The sequence below is a fragment of the Alosa alosa genome, chromosome 4 (genome assembly GCF_017589495.1).
Source record: "Alosa alosa isolate M-15738 ecotype Scorff River chromosome 4, AALO_Geno_1.1, whole genome shotgun sequence".
Taxonomy (NCBI): domain Eukaryota; kingdom Metazoa; phylum Chordata; class Actinopteri; order Clupeiformes; family Clupeidae; genus Alosa; species Alosa alosa.
Genome location: NC_063192.1, coordinates 4,133,857 through 4,153,782, shown reverse-complemented (window position 1 = coordinate 4,153,782; position 19,926 = coordinate 4,133,857). Strand labels below are relative to the sequence as shown.

At 46.3% G+C, this 19,926-nt stretch overlaps 1 protein-coding gene and 1 long non-coding RNA gene across 2 annotated transcripts; both read left to right on the top strand.

Annotated features, from left to right (window-relative positions):
- The first annotated feature begins 930 nt into the window (after positions 1–930).
- LOC125292967 (leiomodin-1) lies at positions 931–10,740 on the top strand. Its single transcript, XM_048240565.1, has 5 exons — positions 931–2,158; positions 5,530–5,955; positions 6,514–7,758; positions 7,793–7,999; positions 9,281–10,740. The coding sequence occupies exons 1-5, from the start codon at positions 1,925–1,927 to the stop codon at positions 9,305–9,307; spliced, it is 2,139 nt and encodes a 712-aa protein (XP_048096522.1). The 5' UTR covers positions 931–1,924; the 3' UTR covers positions 9,308–10,740.
- Positions 10,741–14,170: 3,430 nt separating this feature from the next.
- LOC125293767 lies at positions 14,171–17,878 on the top strand. The gene is made up of 3 exons (XR_007193420.1): positions 14,171–14,262; positions 14,502–14,830; positions 17,485–17,878. It is a non-coding gene; the product is annotated as an uncharacterized LOC125293767 (long non-coding RNA).
- Positions 17,879–19,926: the final 2,048 nt, after the last annotated feature.

Genomic DNA, 19,926 nt, shown 5'->3' with positions numbered 1-19,926 from the left:
CCACCAACACGTTCTGGGAGGGGTGGGGTGGGGGTCCGTGGGGAATTGGGAATGGAATTAGCCTGTTTAAACTGTTGCCGTTTATAGTGTGGAATTAAAAAAAAAAAAAACTTTGTTGTAATATCTTACACTCTGTGTGCTTTCTGACATCACACTCTCATGCCTGTTCTTTTAAAATGCAAAGACACACACACACACACTCTGTCTGACAAACCCCACAAATGAAATAAATTCAGGATACTTGTCCATGCTAATGTATGTCACCACTTGAGGGCGGCAGAGATAACTGAAGTGGAGCAAACCCAGTCCTTGTGGTATAGTGAGACCATTACAGATGATTCAGAATGCAGCAGCACATCTGGTCTTTAATCAGCCAAACAAGACACTCTGTTACGGCTCCTACACACAGCTGCGTGCGTTGCAGTGCTGGAGACGCATCCCATTCACTTTACATGGGCTCACGTCATCCGTTGCCGAGCTGAATTGTGGGTCCGTTGCGTTGCATTTCTCCCGTCGCTTGTTGAGAAGTTCAGCTGTTGCTGCACCGACAGACGACACCGGCCAATCAAGCCAATCGACGGACGGCACCAACCAATCAAATTACGGTTATAATTCAAGTAATTTGCATAGCTACCGTCGGGAACACCCACTGGCATGCGTTGACGGAACGCTGTGTGTAGAAGCCGTAACTCTTCATTGGCTTCCTAGCTTCATATAACTTTTATCTCTGTGGTCTTTCGCCCACTGGGGCTCTCTGATGAGTGTCAACTGTCCATTAACACAAAAGTCAAAACTCTTCCTCAGTGATTCCTCCTCACTGGAATGAGGAACCTACTGTTCTACATTCTTGTGATTGGGACTTACAAATAATTCTCAAAGAGTTATGATTTGTATATTTATGGATTTTGTTAATATTAGACTCATTATTTATATATTTTATATTGTTAATGTTGTTTATATGGTTGTAAATTATTACTCTTATGCTTAATAGGCTTTTCAACTTTATTTGAAACTATAATTTTGAAGTAATGTTCATAGGCTACTGTTCATACTGTGGTTCTCAAAGTGGGGTCCGCGACCCACAGCCAAGGGGCCCGCAAAAATAATTAGCTTTAAATTATGAAGTTAAGTTTATCATTTCAAAATGCAAACAGATGACAATTTTCTTCGCCAATAAAACAAGCACATTCTGTCTCTTTGGCCCACCCACATTAACATTCATCTTGAATCACTTCACTTAGGTCGCGAAGAACCATTCCTATTGCTGCTTAGCTCGGCCTATTTTCTAACTGGATAGCTGATAAACGTCACGTAAAGAAATGTTTGTCAGTCCTCTCTAGTCATCAAGTGATGCAAAATCAAAACTTGACAAAAGACAAAGTTACACGCCTGCCAAATTACACGGCATAGTGGACCTAGCCACAACGTCAGAGAAAACATATGACATATGCCTAAATGATGAGTAGGCTAATGAGGAAAATGTTCTCCCCCACAAAGGGGTCATTGGAACTTAAACGTTTGAGAACCCCTGCCCTAAATGAGAAGGCACACTGCGCACTGTGTAGTAGGCCTAAGCTATGCCATCTGGATTCAACTGCATTATTAGCCCACATAAACACAACGTCTTACAGCGATGATCAGCGCGGGGAAGAGTTGGGGGTGTACGGAGATCAGGAATGCCAATGCGCAGGATTGCCTGGAATGTCCAACGGAGCCCGCGCGCCGCGCGGTCACGAGAAGCCAGCCCAGCAGTGCGCTAGTGGACCTTTCACATCAGCTGTTGGTCCTCCGAGTGTACACATACACACCACACGCACACACCTACACACTGACCTGGATTACCTACGCGTGGAACTGTAAAGATTAAGAAAAGTTTACCTGAAGTTAACGGGCGCGCAGCAGCCGCTTGTGGTCCGTTCCGACCATGTCCAGTGGCGAGGAAGACTTCGACAGCCTGCTGGCGACACTGTCACCAGAGGAGGTTGAGGAGCTGGAGAAAGAGCTAATCGTTATTGACCCGGACCCCAACGTGCCCGTGGGTCTGCGGCAGCGGAACCAGACGGACAAGCATCCCGAGAGGGGCTACAACAGAGAGGCGATGCTGGACTATTGCGTACGGGAGACCAAGAAGCTCCTGCGCAGGGAACGCTCAGTGGAGGTAATGCTCGGTTGCTGTGTGTGTTTGTGTGTGTGTGTGTGTGCGCGCGCGGGGGGGGTCCATAAAGGGGGTATAACTGGTCATCGAAGTCGGCCTTACTGATTATGTGTTTTATAGACTAGTGCTCTTGGAGACATCAACACGAGTTGTTTGCCAAATTCCTATCCCAAACGTCCATGATAATGCAGAATAGTCTCAAAAAATGGGAATTTATGAGCGTGCTAGGACATTTACTGGGTGGTCAGAAAAACAGCTGGCGGCTCCCGCTTTGTATCACCTCCCTGTGAGAACAGGAACAGGTGAGCAGGTGACTTGGACAGGTAGGCCTGGTCTGACTACGCCTGCCCTCGTATTTGAAGCGGGCAACTGGTCCGAGAGCTTCTGAGGGAAATGTTCTAACTGTCAGCAATAGATCAACACAATTCTTAGACTGCAAAAAGGTTAGCCAACACTTATGCTGCGTGTGGGTGTGTGTGTGTAAGGTTGTAAGATAATTTGGAGTGCAAGACAACATGCTGTTGTTTTTGGCTGCTGGACAGAGATCCTCCACGTGCGGATTTGAAAGGGCGTTCCCCACCATGCCCTTTTATTTGCGCCCTGCAGAGACCCTAACAACTGACGGCTGTTGAAACGCAGCCGTTGCCAATCCCACTGAGGCGGCATTTAACTTGGCTCCGTCGGTGCATAGATGCCTTTCTGGATGTCATTATCTGCGCTAAGTGTCTGCGAAATTGTTTAGATAAGTGGGCTGATAAGCGCCCCGTTGGACAGGTGTACCGCGACCCTGGAAACCTGAGCCCTGCTAGTAAGGCCCGTAGAGACACCGCGCGCTGTTTGTTTGAAAGCTCAAGAGAGGAAGAAGACGGAAAAACGCTGCACGCGAAATGTCAGTCGCTCGCTAGGGCATCATCACACTCTGAGTTGCCTGGCAACTCTGTCTTCACGCTCCACAGAAGCCGCGTGCCTCTGGGGGAGCGGGAAGAGGCCAGTTTGTCCGAAGCTGCCCTCAACACCGAGCAGCAATTCAGCATCGCGGTTCACGTGTGCGCGCCGCTCCATCAGCGCCAGTGGATGCCCGGGGGTTGTAGAACCACATCAGATTGTAGGCTATGGGCGGCTGGACAGGGCTGACCCCACAGGAGAAGGGATCGATGAAGGCTGCATCTGTCAGCCCATAACAAGTTTGCCCACATCCACGCTGGCGCATTCACTGATGTGGCTGTTGTTTTCCTGTGTCAAATCAATAGACTACAATATTTGAACCGCGATTATTGTGGTGGAATGTTCTGATTGTTTGAATGGGACAGTCTCAGGTCGCGTGGCATTACATCAGAAGCGGTCGCAGTCAATGTAAGCGTAAGATAAAGTGATGAAAAGTCGCGCGCATTGCAGCGCCAGACGCGCGACCGGACGGAATTCTTCGGCAGGCTGCTCCCGCTCACACTGCCTTTTACGGACACATCTGCGAGATCTGAGAGTTCCTCAAACAATGGCGCGCGCACTCTCCTCTCTGGAGGAACCGAAATTAAAGTTCGGCTATAAATAGCTATGTGCACCTCGAAAACATGCGTGACCCAGGATCAGCCAAGCGAACGAGTTTTATGTAATGATTTTGTACTCAAATCGAGGAGAACAAGTTTATAAACACAGAGAGTTATGTGGTGCTACTTCTAGACTATTTCAACCTCGGGGTGCAGCCAGAGGCCGGAGATGAAGAGACACACGCGCACGCATTCTGGCCTCGTGTCAAAGTGCTGTCAGAGTATGCATCAGACTATTAAAAACTTCAACTCCACGTGCTGGAGCCAAGAAGTGAACTGGGCATTGAAGCCACATCACACAGACTTCCTGCCTTCTGGGGAGCTCCTCTCAGAGGGCAGCACTGCAGACGGACTAGCCCCTCCCTACCCCTCTCTAGCCCACATCTAGCGCCCCCCTCCAGCAGCACTGCAGATGGGCCCCCAACAGCACCCATTTAGCCCCCCTCCACCTCTCTCTATCCCTCCTCTCCAGCAGTACCGCTGATCCAGGATCAGCTCCGGCCGTGGTCTAAAACAGGCCTCAGGCCCGGATCCGAGACAGATTAGATGGCAGGCCCTGTCTGACCCACATCTGCTGCTGTCTCAGGGGTCGTCTGGGCACTAGTGTGCCACTCTCAGCACGTCTGGGCACTAGTGTGCCACTCTCAGGGGTCATCTGGGCACTAGTGTGCCACTCTCAGCACGTCTGGGCACTAGTGTGCCACTCTCATCTGAGCACTAGTGTGCCACTCTCAGGGGTCGCCTGGGCACTAGTGTGCCACTCTCGTCTGGGCACTAGTGTGCCACTCTCAGGGGTCGCCTGCGCACTAGTGTGCCACTCTCAGCACATCTGGGCACTAGTGTGCCACTCTCGTCTGGGCACTAGTGTGCCACTCTCAGCACGTCTGGGCACTAGTGTGCCACTCTCAGGGGTTCGTCTGGGCACTAGTGTGCCACTCTCAGCGCATCCATCACTCTCTTTGGCCATTATAGAATTCCGAACCCTGAATAGACAAATAAACAGACTGACTGAGACAGGCTGGTCTTGGAAACTGTAGTAATTGTTTATGGCCCAGTGTCAATAAAATAAAACATCCGTTATTAGATTGACTGAATGACTTATTGACTGAAAGGTTGGTTGGTAGATTGATGATTGGCATTGATGTGTGGTCTTTGATTGCTTGCTTGATTGATTGCTTGATTGAAAGTTGGATGGATGAATCTATGATCTATTTGGGACTTTGTCAATTGATGGGTGGATGAATTGATTTCATGATGTATTGATTGATTGATTGATGGATTGTGAGTGAGTGAGTGGGTAATTGACTTAATAAGTTACTCTGTGTGTGAGTGAATGATTGATTAGTGGTGGGTATATAAGATGAGTTATTGATTGATGTATTGATTGCTACATTGATTGATGTGTTGATTGTTGTATTGATTGGTTAGTGGTGGGTATATGAAATGAGTTATTGATTGCTGTATGGATGTATTGATTGCTACATTGATGGATGTATTGATTGATATGTTGATTGCTGTAATGATTGTTATATTGATTGATGTATTGGTTGTTTAGTGGTGGGTATATTAAATGAGTTATTGATTGCTGTATTGATGGATGTATTGATTGATATATTGATTGCTGTAATGATTGTTATATTGATTGATGTATTGATTGATATATTGATTGTTTAGTGGTTGGTATATGAAATTAGTTATTGATTGCTGTATTGATGGATGTATTGATTGATATTTTGATTGCTGTATTGATTGATATATTGATGGATGTATTGATTGCTGTATTGATTGATATATTGATGGATGTTTTGATTGCGTGTCTCTGGGCCATAGGGGGAGGTGAAGAGTGAGCGCAAGGCGGAGCGACTGCGTCGGATGGGGCGGAGCCGGGGGCGGAGCCTCTCACATAGCAGCAGTGTGGAGGAGGCGGAGCCAGAGGGGGGCGGTCAGGAAGAGGCCAGCGCAGAGAATCAAGCTGACGAGAGAGAGCGCCCCCTGGTGGCAAACAGCAGCAGCGCCACCTCCCCTAAGAGACTGAGGAGGACGGAGAGCAGAGAGGGGATAACGGAGGTGCGGACTGATGGGGGGAGCAGGAGGGGAGAGGAGGAGAGGAAGGGAGCGAGGGAACACAGAGAGGAGTTCAAGAGAGGAAGAGAGGACTCGCGATCAAAGGGTCTGACCTCCAGACTAGAGGGAGACACAGAGAAAGAGGAGGAGGACGACGAGGACGTTAAGAAAGAGAGGGAGAGAGAGAGAGCAATGGAGGAGAGGAGGAAGAGAAGAGGCTTGGTGTCTAAATGTGAAGAGGAAAAAAGAGAAGATAGAACCAGCCAGATGGAGGAGAGGAGGAAGACAGAGAGAGGAGTGGAGGAGAGGAGAGAGAGAGGAGTGGAAGAGAGGAGAGAGAGAACAATAGAGGAGAGGAGGGAGAGAGGAGTGAAGGAGAGGAGAGATAGAGGAGTGGAGGAGAGGGGGGAGAAAGGATTGGAGGAGGATGAGGAGGTGAAAAAAGAGAGGGAAAGAGAGAGAGCAATGGAGGAGAGGAGGAAGAGAAGAGGCTTGGTGTCTAAATGTGAAGAGGAAAAAAGAGAAGATAGAAACAGCCAGGTGGAGGAGAGGAGGAAGACAGAGAGAGGAGTGGAGGAGAGGAGAGAGAGAGCAATGGAGGGGAGAGGAGTGGAGGAGATAAAAGAGAGAGGAGTGGAGGAGAGGAGGGAGAGAGAAGTGGAGGAGAGGAGGGAGAGAGGAGTGGAGGAGAGGAGAGAGAGAGAAGGTTTGATGAAGAAAAGAGAGTGGAAGAGAGAGGAGAAGAGAGAGGAGAGGAGAGAGGAGAAGAGAGACAGATCAGAGGAGAAGTCAGGCAGACTGGGTAGAGAGAAGAGCAGAGAGGAGAAGAAAGAGGTGGCTAGAGACAAGACGAGAGAGGAGAAGAGAGAGATATCAGACGAGCGCTCACACAGACGGATCAGAGAGAAGAGCAGACAGGACAGTCAGGAGGTGGACAATCAGAGTAAGAGCTGCCCACCCAGCAGAGAGCCTGAGCAGGAGGAGGAAGAAGGGGAGGAGGAAGAGGAGGAGGAAGAGGATGAGGAAGAAGACAAGGAAGAGGAGGAGAGTGACGAGGCCTCCAGCATGTTCGATGGCCTCCTGGAGAGAGTCCGAAGCAACGACCCCGAGCTGACCGAGCTCAACGTCAACAACTCGGACGCCATCCGCTCAGACACCCTCCTGCAGATGGCCGAGGCCCTGCGCCGGAACACTCACGTGCGCTCCTTCAGCCTGGCCAACACGCGCGCCAATGACCACGTGGCCCTGGCCGTGGCACACACGCTCCGCTCCAACGCTACGCTGGCCAGCCTCAACCTGGACTCCAATCAGCTGACCGGCCGTGGCATGCTGGCCCTGGTGGAGGCACTGACGGAGAACGCGTCGCTGACCGAGCTGCGCTTCCACAACCAGCGGCACATCTGCGGCGGCAAGACGGAGATGGAGATGGCGCGGCTGCTGAGGGACAACGCCACGCTGCTCAAGCTGGGCTACCACTTTGAGCTGGCTGGCCCGCGCATGACCATGACCCACATCCTCAGCCGCAACATGGACCGCCAGCGGCAGCGCCGCCTGGAACAGAGGCAGAGCCAGGCTCGCAGCCAGAACCAGCCGGGCCCGGAGAACACGCCGCAGAACACGCCGCAGAACCAGAAGACCCAGCAGAACCTGCAGAAGCAGCAGCAGAACGTGCCAAAGCAGCAGAACCTGCAGCAGAAGCAGCAGAACGTGCCGAAGCAGCAGAACCTGCAGCAGAAGCAGAAGAACGTGCCGAAGCATCCCTCCCAGACGGGCCTGGCGGCCAGGGGGTTCCCGCCAGCCCAGCAGAACTCAGTGACGCAGAAAAACGATCAGCAAACTCTGCCACCGGGTCAGAACCTGAGCCGGGCCCAGAGGCCACCGGCATCCGGTAAGGCGTCCGGTGCCATGGACACCTTTAGGCAGAAGTTCTCCCATCAGCCCAATCACGTGGACAAGCCGGACCCTCCGCCGGCCGGTTCCCTCCGCTCGCCCTCCGCCAAGCCCCCCCGCCCCCACCCCCCCGGGTAAGGATGGAGCACGGAGGGGGGTGTGTGCGCCCCCCGCCCCCCCTCCCCCTGCACCGGCGCTGGATGTGCAGGCGCTGAGGCGCTCCCTCACACCGGTGTCCCAGAGGAGAACCGAGAACCGGACCGGAGAACCAAGAACCGAGAGGAACTCCAGAGACCAGCTGCTGGCATCCATACGCAACAACGGCAACATGAAAACCCTCAAGAAGGTGCCAAACACACACAAACACACACACCCATATTCCTACACACACATATACACTTAACCAAATACACTAACTATAGCAATAGCAACAACACACACACACACACAAACACACAGACACACACACTGTCACACACACACACACACACACACACACACACACACATAGACACATAAGGTCAAACACAGTTCTACTAACTACTAACTGGAGAGGCTACATCCCCTACTGAAGTTGATGGAGAACCTAGTCCTAGGAGCTCATGGTATCAGGAAGCATTTAAAAAAGAATCAGCGTTGTTAATAATATTTCTTCTCATCTGTCCAGAAGGCATTTGTAGCGTGACAGTAGCCAAAGCTAATTTAAACAGAAGCTAAATTATTTTTAGTGATTTTTAAAAATGGTGCTTCAGCTGCCTAGGCATACACACACACTGTCTCTCTCTCACTCACACAGAATCTTTCACACACACACACACACACACACACACACACACACACACACACACACACACACTTAAACTTAAACATATGTAGCATACTTAAACATCTGTTGCATACTTAAACACCTATCGCATACTTAAACATCTGTAGGATACTTACACATCTGTTGCATATACTATACTTCATTGTACTTGTACTTAAACATACGTCATATACAGTACATAAACATCTGTTGTACATTTAAACATCGGTAGCATACATAAACCTCTACTTCTGTCTTATATCGGTAGTATAACGTCTGTCTTATACTTGAACATCTGTAATATACTTAAATGTCTGTAGTATATTTAAAAATCTGTTACACACTTAAACCTCCTTTAGCTATCCTGCTGTTGGTAGAGCAGCTTCCTTAGCTTCCTTGGTAGTCGGCGTGTGAGGTGTTGTGCTTCCTTGGCTTGACCTGGGTCATGAGAGCAGTGGTGGTTGGAGTGTGGCGTGTTGTGCTTCAGCTCTTAAAAAAGAGTAGGAATTGGTAAACAATCCTTATCTCGAGTGTTTCCCAGAACAACTCTGTCAGGAACGCAGCTTTCAGTTGAAATGCCTCCAGATGGTCCACCCAGTTCACCCTGCCCTGTGTAATGTGTGTGTGTGTGTGTGTGTGTGTGTGTGTGTGTGTGTGTGTGTGTGTGTGTGTGTGTGTGTGTGCACGCTCTCCATCCTCTCTCTCTCTCTCTCTCTCTCTCTCTCTCTCTCCGTATCTCCCTCCTCTCTTATTCTCTTTCTCTCTCTTTCTCTCTCTTATTCCCTCTCTCTCTCTCTCCCTTATTCACTCTCTCTCTTTTAGGTGGAGGTGCCCAAGTTGCTGAGGTAACAGCAGAGAAGGCACTCAGGGGTGGACCAGCCCAGCGGGGCAGAAAGGACCCCTGGCAACAACCCTCATCTACCCCTGTGGACTCACTGATGCCCCAGAGACTGTGAAGTGATGTGATGTGAATGTGAATGACCCCTATGAGTGAATGAATACTCTAGAATTCTCTAAATGACTCTAGACTGTTCTGGAATGACTGTGACTGTTCTAGGCTCTCCCTGGAGGAAGGAAGGGGGCTTTTCTAATCTCCACGAGGCCCACTCCCTTCCTCCAGTCTGGTGAGGTGTGCTGAGGTGAAGACCAGTGTGTTGTGAAGGATGCGAACCCACAGGTTGGGCTCATATCGGAACCGCTCTGGCCCGGAACGACACCAGAACTGGCCCGGCTCCACTTCAGAGACACACTCTGCCGGCACAGTAGTCTCATGGGCCATCATGTATTCACATTCTCCTGATAACCAAATCTTTCCTGATTTAAAAAAAAAAAAAAAACTTAATTCTATTTTAATGGGTGGCTGGAACAAGTTAGAATTGCACAAGTCTTAATTTGGGAGTTTCTCAGATTTTAAGGGGATTTGAAGTCAGACCTGGCAACGCTGATGGAATGTTAGATATATCAGGTGACAAATTATAGGCCAGAACTTCCCTGAGCAGCCTGAGTGCGTGAAGAGGAGGGCAGCAGTAGAACTGGGCAAATACCCCTCAGCAGGGCAGCAGAATTGGCTGAAGAAGAACCCTCAGCAGGGCAGTACAACTGGGTGAAGACCCCTCAGCGGAACTGGGGGAATAGAGCTCAACAGTCTCGCCCCACTCCGATTCCGGAAGTAAGATTCTAGTTAGATTCAATTGTTTTCCATTGAGAACTAGATTATAAGACATAAAATCGTAACCATCCACGGTAGACTCAAAACCAGTTATGTCACGGTCTAAAACGTATACGGATTTGTCCAGACGTCGATTGGAGAAATAAATGGGAAACTTACTTCCTGAAACGGCGCTCTCTCGGAGCAGGGGCGGGACTGTTGAGCTCTACTCCCCTCAGACTGAAGGTCCCTCTCTTTTCTCCTGGAGTGTGTGTGTGAAATGTCCTGAGAGATGGGGAGTGTGTGTGGGGGAGTCATTTATTCATGGAAATGTTTCATGATCATTTTTTTATTGAGCTTTGCTATGTTACAGTCTTAGAAAGTAGTTGGATTCACACATGTATTGGTTGGGTGTGGTGAGATCTCACTGAGTTACACTGCGCAAAAGTTTTTTTTTTATTTGTATTAGTTTATTCATTCAAATTGTTTGTGCAACCAGTGTGTGTCTGTTTTCTCACGAGATAACCCACTCACTAGTGAAAGAATGATGAGAGTGAACAGATTGGGAGCATGTTTCCTTTTCCAGCGTTTGTTTGTGATGAGTTTGCATTTGGATTAAACATGTGACACACTGGTTCAGTGTGAAGTGGGTCTTGTATGAACACTCTTCTGATGTGGTATTGTCACACACACACACACACACACACACACACACACACACACACACACACACACACACACACACCACTCCTCTTACCTCCTGGTTTGTATATATTGCCAGGGTAATCAAGTGTATCATAACACAGTGTAGGCCTTAACAGAGAGGTCTATAACAGAGCTGGCACAGTACAGGCAGGCCCAGGTGAGTGTTTGTGTCTGTAGTTTAGCTGAGTCTGAGTAAACAGTGTGTTCTGGAGACAAGTGTGTGTTTTCCGTTTGTAGAGAGGTGTATGGGTAATGTATGCATAATGTGTGTGTGTGTGTAATATATGTATTTGTGTGTGCGTGTAATGTATGTGTATATACTGTATGTGCACATGTGTGTGTGTGTATTGTATACATGTATGCCTGTGTGTGTGTGTGTGTGTGTGTGTGTATAATGTATGTATATATATATGTGTGTGTGTGTGTGTGTATAATGTATGTATATATATGTGTGTGTGTGTGTATGTGTGTGTGTGTGTGTGTGTGTGTGTGTGTATGTGTATAATGTATGGATATATGTGTGTGTGTATAATGTATGTATATATATATATGTGTGTGTGTGTGTGTATATATGTGTGTGTAGTGAGGGTCTGCTGACTCAGGCTTGTTTAGGTGTGCTCCAGTCTCTCCCTCCTCGTATGCCCATATATGGAGTGGGCTCAACACAGCAGCACAGCAGCACGGCGGCGCATCTAAGAATAATCCTGCCGCTGCCCGCCCAGCTTAATGAGCAGAGAAAGAGCAGCTGGCCGCAAGGAGATGAAGAGGGTGTGTGTGTGTGTGTGTGAGAGAGAGATAGAGAGAGAGAGGGTGTATGATAGAGGGGTAGATAGTGAGAGAGTGTGTGAGTGTGTATGTATGTAAGAGAGACAGGGAGAATGGGTGTGTGAGGAGTTGTGTATGTGTGAGAGAGGGGAGACGATCTGATCTACTTTGGATAAACGTGTCTGTCAAATGAATTAATGTCAATATAAATGTGTGTGTGCATACACACATAATTGTGTGTCTGTGTGTGTGCGAGAGAGAGAATGTGTGGAGAGAGAGAGAGTGTGTGTGGAGAGAGAGAGAGAGTGTGTGCGAGAGAGAGAGAATGTGTAGTAACTGTTTATAAAGTTTGTTTATGTGACAATGACAAAATCCATTGTGACCAGTGAATCACCAGAGATGTGAGAGTCTGAAATGTTCTCTGAACAAAAGCAGACGAGAGTAGAGGCAGCAGTACAAGGGTGAGGGAGAGAGAGAGAGGAGTGTGTGAGAGAGGGAGAGAGGACAGCCTGACACACACATTTAAACACACTGAAGTAGCTACGCAGATATCTCCGTACCGCCATGGTTATTAGACGTCATCTAGGTTCCACTGTGCACGATTAGGTTCCCCCCCCCCCATTACATTGTTTTGCAGATTTTGACAAATGAAATGATTATCTTATAGCAACCATTACCTACCGTCTCCTTTTTAAGTGTTGTTTTTAGCCGAGAGTGATTCATAACAGACCTTAAGCTGTCATAGACTTTTAGTTGATGCTGAACTACAAGTGAAAGTCATCCATTTAGAACATTGTGTTCAAATAGCCTACCTAATTTAACAGAGCACTCTAAACACACCTACACTAAGACACTTTGAACAAAGCACACTGAACTGAAAACCCAACACACACACTTGGATCAACAGGACAGTGCTGTTGGAGGGTAGCAGTCTTGTACTATCCTTCTGCAGTGCACTCATTAGACCACAGGGGGGCAGTAGACTACACAACTGCAGACTGTTTGGTGTTGGTAGGCCAATCCAGTAGGCTCAACAGTCCTGATGCTTCTCTGCTGTTGGAGACACTGTTCTAAACCACTCCACCAGCCCACTACTGTTCCAAACGACTGTTCTAAATCACCCCACCACCAACACTGTTCCAAAACGCAGTTCTAAACCACCACCAACACTGTTCCAAAAGACTGTTCTAAACCACCCCACCACCACCACTGTTCTAAACTACCCCATCACAGTGTATTGATCTGTTTCCTTGTTGTGAGTGAGGGGGTGATGGATGCTACCACAAACTGTTGGCGAGTTGGTTGGTTCTTTTTTAGCCCTCATTTTGAGAGGAAGTGGTCGTGTGTGTGGTGATCGCAGCACGGTAGTGGCGTGTGTGTACTCATGTGTGTGTGTGTGTACTCATCAGACTGGATCAAGATGAGGACGGCTCTGTGGATCCTCTCCCTCTGCTCTGGTGAGTGTGTGTGTGTGTGTGTGTGTGTGTGTGTGTGTGTGTGTGTTTATCTATTATAGCTGGTGATTAAAGGAGGACTAACATTTGAGTCGTTCAAGTAAAAAAGGAGACCATTACAAAAGGTCTTGCTAGAAACAGAACAGTTTCTGAATTAATTAAGAGCTGTGGCTGAATTTGTTGTTTTATTGAAAGAACGCTTCATGTCTTCTTTAAGAATTATGAAATTGATTGTGTCATGTATACTGTAGCTGGATGCCATTGGTATATAGAGTAAAGCAAAGAGTCGGGCACTAAGACCCTGTTTCTCTGGCAGCACAAATAGAAACCAACTCTTTCTGATGCTGTAAATAACCACTGATTAACCCAGAGGAGAGCATGTAAGACTTGAGGTTTACCGTAATCTCCCAACTATTAGCTGCAGTTTATACATGGATTTTGCAAAATGTCTTCAGCTATGAGATTAATACACAGGGCCAGTTAAATATGGTATTAATATGGTTTGGTTTTTTTAACTTGCATAAAACACTGTCCTGTGGTTTATACACAATGCAGCTAATATACAGGAAATGACTGTACGAGTAAGCAGGGGATGGAGGGATTGCTCAACAAGTGTGCCTAACTTCAATCTGCAAGAGATCTGCAGCTGCCACGACCACCGAGCTGCGGCTGACATGCGAGCTGCCATGCTAGCATCTACCGGTGCCTGGAGTCTGGATTGAGTGCTAAGAAACTCTGATGACAGCATCAACCATGAAACAACAAACAACAAACCGTCACTGTCTAGGACCACCGAGCTGATAATCAGCAGGGTCGCCCATCACAAATTCGGACTGTCTAGTCCTTCCAGTGCTCTCCAGACTGCCAGTGAATTCTCCGGGTTGGTCAGATCTAAAGAACTTTGTTGGTGTTGCATCGTGAAGACACAGCTGTGCGCAGTTTTCACGCAGGTCATCTTTGCCCTTGGACATTTTCAGCCGGTTGGAAATTGGACTAACTTTATTTTTATTTATTAACTTGTTTGTTGTATGTCTAGTATGTCTTGGTGTCACGGGTACGCTGGCGACTACGCCGCTCCGTCCAGCATCTATTGTCTTTGTTAGTCTGTGTCAATGACAATGTCTTATATGTGGAGCTTGACTTGACTTGACTTGGGAAGTGTTATTTACAGTATATCAGGAGTTGCAGGAGTAGGGCATGGAGAGAAATTGGGCTTTATGTTCTTTGCGCAGGTGAGCAGGTGGCCACACCATGTGGCGGTCATACCGTGTACTGATATGCAGTGTGTGTATCTATGTTTTATTATTTTAAATATACTGATTTGCATTAAACATGCATACAGATAAAATGGGAGGGTGCTAAAAATTAGGCCCCGACTGTACATCGTCACATAACAAGGAAAACCACTTGATCTGACTGCATCTGAACCTGACGCTGATTTCTGTTTGACTGAATCTGAATTTCTCTGTAGTTCAGACAGGAGTCCTGACGGCACCCATACATGTGTCTGGAACTAAAGGAGGAAGAGTGGAATTAACATGCCCATATCCAGATCAGCACATATACACATCAAAGTACTTCTGCCGGGAGCCGTGTGGGCGGAGTGATGTTCTTATCACATTAGGAAAGCCTAATGATGGAGTTACAGAGGGAAGATATTTTGCTTTGGACACCATAAGTGCAAGGACTTTCTCAGTGATCATCTTTAATTTGCGGTTGGGTGATGCTGGAGTTTACTACTGTGGGCTTAGTCAGTGGGGTCAGACACTAAAACCAAAGTGGTGCTGACGGTCAGTCAAGGTACGTCACACTGGCCCTCACTGCTGTGGTGCGCCAGCAGTCTGTCACAATTTTACGACACTTTACCAACATAGTGCACGTCAACATCATACTCACAACAGCACTGAAATAAACAGCTCATCCTCCTCTTCCTCTTCATCCTCTTCTTCTTCCTCTCTGCTTACTACTCTTCTTTATAGATCCGACACACACACACTTATTGTCAGTTCAACACTTTCACATGTATGTGCATTTGCTCAAATGCATTTATCTCCCACAAATGATTAAGGTAAAAGAACTGAATTGTGTTGCTTTAACTCCCAAAAAGGATTCTACTCACTTCTACAGCTCCATGGTTTGCAATTTAGCTGTTCTTGTTTCATGTGTGTGTGTGTGTGTGTGTGTTTGTGTTGGTGTTGCTTATGAGTGAGTAATCACCCCCTCTTCATTGTGAAGCGTTATGGGTATCTAGATAAAGTACTGGACACATGGAGCCTAATGTGTTGTTGTTGTTGTTGTTGCTAACTTGCATATTAAATTGCAATGACAGTTAATTAATGTGTGTGAGAATTGTATTGAGTCTAACATGCTCTGCAAGCCACCATGACAGCAGATAATGGAGACCAGACATTGGTAGGATATGATATCTGCCATAACATGTTTATTATACGTTTATGTCAGTCTTATCACAGAAGTTCAACATGTTTATTGTGTGTTTTTGTTATTATGTTTACTGTGGGTTTGTTTACTCTTTGCTTATTAGTGTTTTGTTATCATGTTTGTTAACATGTTTACTGTTTGTTTGTGTTTCAGCTCCAACACCAGTGTCTCTTCCATCCACCACTAAACCCTCCACCCATCTACAGGATACAACCAGCAGCACTGTACCCCCTACAGGTACACACACAGCAGTGCCTCACTATGCCTCGAGTCCGAGTCCAGGTTCGAGTCTCCAGTGTTCAAGTCCGAGTCAAGTCCAAGTCATTAAAAAAAAAGTCTGAGTCGAGTCCACTAATCTGAGTCAAGTCCGAGTCGAGTCACTATTAAATGCAAAACGGACAACCTTCGGGGCATTCATGTCTCCAGTCATTTGGCGCGGTTAAAGTTAACGTTCGTTATTGTAGGAACATGGCGTGATGTGTGATGTATGACATGAAGCAGTAACACTCCATTGCACTAATATTAATGATATTAAATTATATTAAAATCCTATACCAAATTAGCCTGGCGGGCCATCCTATATCATTGAAATGTATAGTCTGGAATCGAACCATTTACCTCGCTTAATCCAAGGGGCGAGCAGAGAATTGTCTTTCAAACTGCCTAGGCATGCAATAGGACAGCGCTACGACCATATCCGTATCCGGTCGGCAAAACGGCAAATACATCCTTCTTCAAAAGGAATGACTTAAGTGCATTGTGTTTCAGTCCGAGTCCAAGTTCGAGTCATTCAGTGCTCAAGTTCAAGTCAATTCACGAGTCTCTAAATTAAGCTCATGACTCAGACTCGAGTCTGAGTCCTGGACTCGAGTACTACAACACTGACACACACACACACAACCCATCTCCAGGACTACACAACCAGCAGCATTCTACCCCCTACAGGCACACACACACACACACACACACACACAACCCATCTCCAGGACTACAACCAACAGCATTCTACCCCTCATCCTGTTTCACCATCATTCCTTTCATTAACCTACAACAGGGCTAGACACAAAGGTTACACATCCATATAGATTACAGTAGCCTATAGCTAATAGTCATATAGATTAGAGTAGCCTATACCTATAACCATACAGATTAGATTAGGCTATAGCTATAGCCATATAGATTATGGCTCTGCATCTTGTTTAGTCAAACTCATAATTCATCGTTCTGATTGTGGTTAAAACTTCTGGTTCTGGTTTTCGTTAAGACACGTGTGATTATGTTGGAGTAGGATACAGTAATGATGTCACACATGTGATTATGTTGGAGTAGGGTACAGTAATGACGTCACACATGTGATTATGTTGGAGATTGGGTACAGTAATGGCGTCACACATGTGATTACGATGGAGTAGGGTTCAGTAATGATGTCACACATGTGATTATGATGGAGTAGGGTTCAGTAATGATGTCACACATGTGATTATGTTGGAGTAGGGTTCAGTAATGATGTTACACATGTAATTATGTTGGAGTAGGGTACAGTAATGATGTCACACATGTGATTATGATGGAGTAGGGTTCAGTAATGATGTCACATGTGATTATGTTGGAGATTGGGTACAGTAATGATGTCACACATGTGATTATGTTGGAGTAGGGTATAGTAATGATGTCACACATGTAATTATGTTGGAGTAGGGTAGAGTAATGATGTCACGCATGTGATTATGTTGGAGTAGGGTAGAGTAATGATGTCACACATGTGATTATGTTGGAGTAGGGTACAGTAATGATGTCACACATGTGATTATGATGGAGTAGGGTACAGTAATGATGTCACACATGTGATTATGTTGGAGTAGGGTACAGTAATGATGTCACACATGTGATTATGTTGGAGTAGGGTACAGTAATGATGTCACACATGTGATTATGATGGAGTAGGGTACAGTAATGATGTCCTCTTAAACAGTATTCCCAAGTGACATCTATTCTTTTGTCTTCTTCCCCCTAAGACTCTGTCATCTGGATGATGCGTTTTGGGATTATTCTGGGACTGCTGTTGTGTGGTGGATTAACACTCATTTGGATGCACAAGACAGCAGCTCCTATCTGTCTGTACGTGTCTTTAATGTACACATCATTCTGTACGTGTCTGTAATGTACATATCATTCTGTATGTGTCTTTAATGTACACATCATTCTGTACGTGTCTTTAATGTACACATCGTTCTGTACGTGTCTGTAATGTACACATCTTTCTGTACGTGTCTGTAATGTACACATCTTTCTGTACGTGTCTGTAATGTACACATCTTTCCGTATATTATGTCACACATCATTCAAACTCATTGTGTGTATCTGCTCTTCTGGAGATGCAGGTTCATGTTCACGCTGGGATCTGTAAAAAGCCTTGTTATGTATTCTTACATTGTTCTGCTATATTAATAAAATTGAATTTTCATTGAACTGAATTGTTTGAGAAAGTTAGACAATCCTTTAATAAAGAAGTGTTAAGGCTCTCTGACAGGTACACACATGTTCTTTCTTTGTATTCTCACACGTCTCTCTCTCTCTCTCACACACACACACACACACACACTCCTACTTTGAGGTGTTCAAGATGTGTTGTGTCCACTGTACCACTGTGACGTGTGTATTCCCTTTGAATGAGGAAGCAGCTACTGTGCCACTTTATGACCAGGGCTGCTTTAGCCCTGTGGGGTGTTGGATTTAACACTATACAGACCAGGGCTGCTTTAGCACTGTGGGGTGTTGGGGTTAACACTATCGACACCAGGGGTATTTAGCACTGTGGGGTGTTGGAGTTAATACTATAGAGACCAGGGCTGCTTTAGCACTGTGTGGGATTAACACTATAGAGACCAGGGCTGCTTTAGCCCTGTGGGGTTTTGGAGTTATAGGCATACGTAGTTTAGTCAAGACAAAATCTGTGGTCTCCACAGACCTAGCAGGAATTCACCTGACCAATTATTCCAGGAACCAAATAAAAGCAAAAACTTTTGCTGTGGTGCAGCTGGCTACGATGTCAGTAGCATTTCTGGGTCCTAGTGCCCCGGGTTCGAGTCTGACCATTTCCCAGTCCCACCCCATCTCTCTTTCCCACTCTCTTCCTGTCAGTCTCTCAAAATAAAAGCAAAAAAGCCCCCCTCCCAAAAAATTATACCAAAAAAAGGTTTTCCTTGTTTCCGATGACACACTTTTGCCAGTGGACTGACCCTTGACAAACAAAGGAAAACGCTGATGTAAAAAAGAGATTTAAGCCTGCAAATCAACTCATGCCTAACCAACAGGTGCAGAGTCATGTGTCCTCATCTTATTTGATCATGTGTATGTGTCTTTGTAGACAAGTTGGTATGTATGTGTGAGGGTTTATAAAAAAAAACTCACACAAGCAGTTAAAGCATAGTTAAACCATTAAGTATTACAGTTCTCTCTCTCACACACACATAAGCTGTCTAATTTAGCCATTATGTGAGTTGTCTCTGTGGTTTCCTGACCTGATTTCAGTTCAGTGTGTACATGCACAGTAGTGGTATTTATCTTAATGTGTGTGGGTGTGTGTTGTGTTGTGTCTGTGTGTGTGTGTGTGTGTGTGTGTGTGTGTATATATACTGGTCAGACTACTCTTGTACTCCTAGTGCAAGATGAGGATGGCTCTGTGGATTCTCTGTCTCTACTTTGGTGAGTTGGGGGCTGTTGGTGTGTGTGGGGTGTGTGTGTGTGACTGTTGGAGAAGAGTGGTCAGGGGATACAGTTATGACATCTTGAAAACACTTCTTATCCTTTAAGATATAATTAAAAGAAAAAAAAACAGCGAACAAACAACGAAAAGCCTACTCCGAATGAAACGTGATTCTCTCGCCATAGTTCAGGCTGGAGTCCTGACGGCACCCATACATGTGTCTGGAACTGAAGGAGGAAGAGTGGAATTAACATGCCCATATCCAGATCAGCACATATACACACCAAAGTACTTCTGCCGGGAGTCGTGTATTATGTGGAGTGACGTTCTTATCACATCAGAAAAGGCTGGTGACGGAGTTACAAAAGGAAGATATTTTGCTTTGGACACCACAAGTGCAAGGACTTTCTGTGTAATCATCAAGAATCTGCAGTTGGGTGATGCTGGAGTTTACTACTGTGGGCTTAATCAGTGGGGGTCAGACACTAAAACCAAAGTGGTGTTGACGGTCAGTAAAGGTACGTCACACTGCCCCTCACTGCTGTGGTGCTAGTCAGTGGCACCACCAGAACATTTTAACAGGGGTGGCCAGATGAGGCCATTGCAAATCTTGGGGTGGCACACCAAAACTGGGGGGGGGTATTTAAATGAATAGTAGCCTAGGCTACTCACTGTAGTATATCACATATTTGAGTCCTTTTAGGCCTTGGCTATTTTCAGTGTTATTCTACTATTACACTCTTATTTTGAT

Bases quoted from the DNA above. Each gene is read 5' to 3' on its own strand.
- LOC125292967 (XM_048240565.1), top strand. From the start codon at position 1,925: ATGTCCAGTGGCGAGGAAGACTTCGACAGCCTGCTGGCGACACTGTCA. The intron at 7,759-7,792 runs GCCAAGCCCCCC...CCCCCGGGTAAG, and splicing joins GTTCCCTCCGCTCGCCCTCC to GATGGAGCACGGAGGGGGGT. The intron at 8,000-9,280 runs GTGCCAAACACA...TCTCTCTTTTAG, and splicing joins ACATGAAAACCCTCAAGAAG to GTGGAGGTGCCCAAGTTGCT.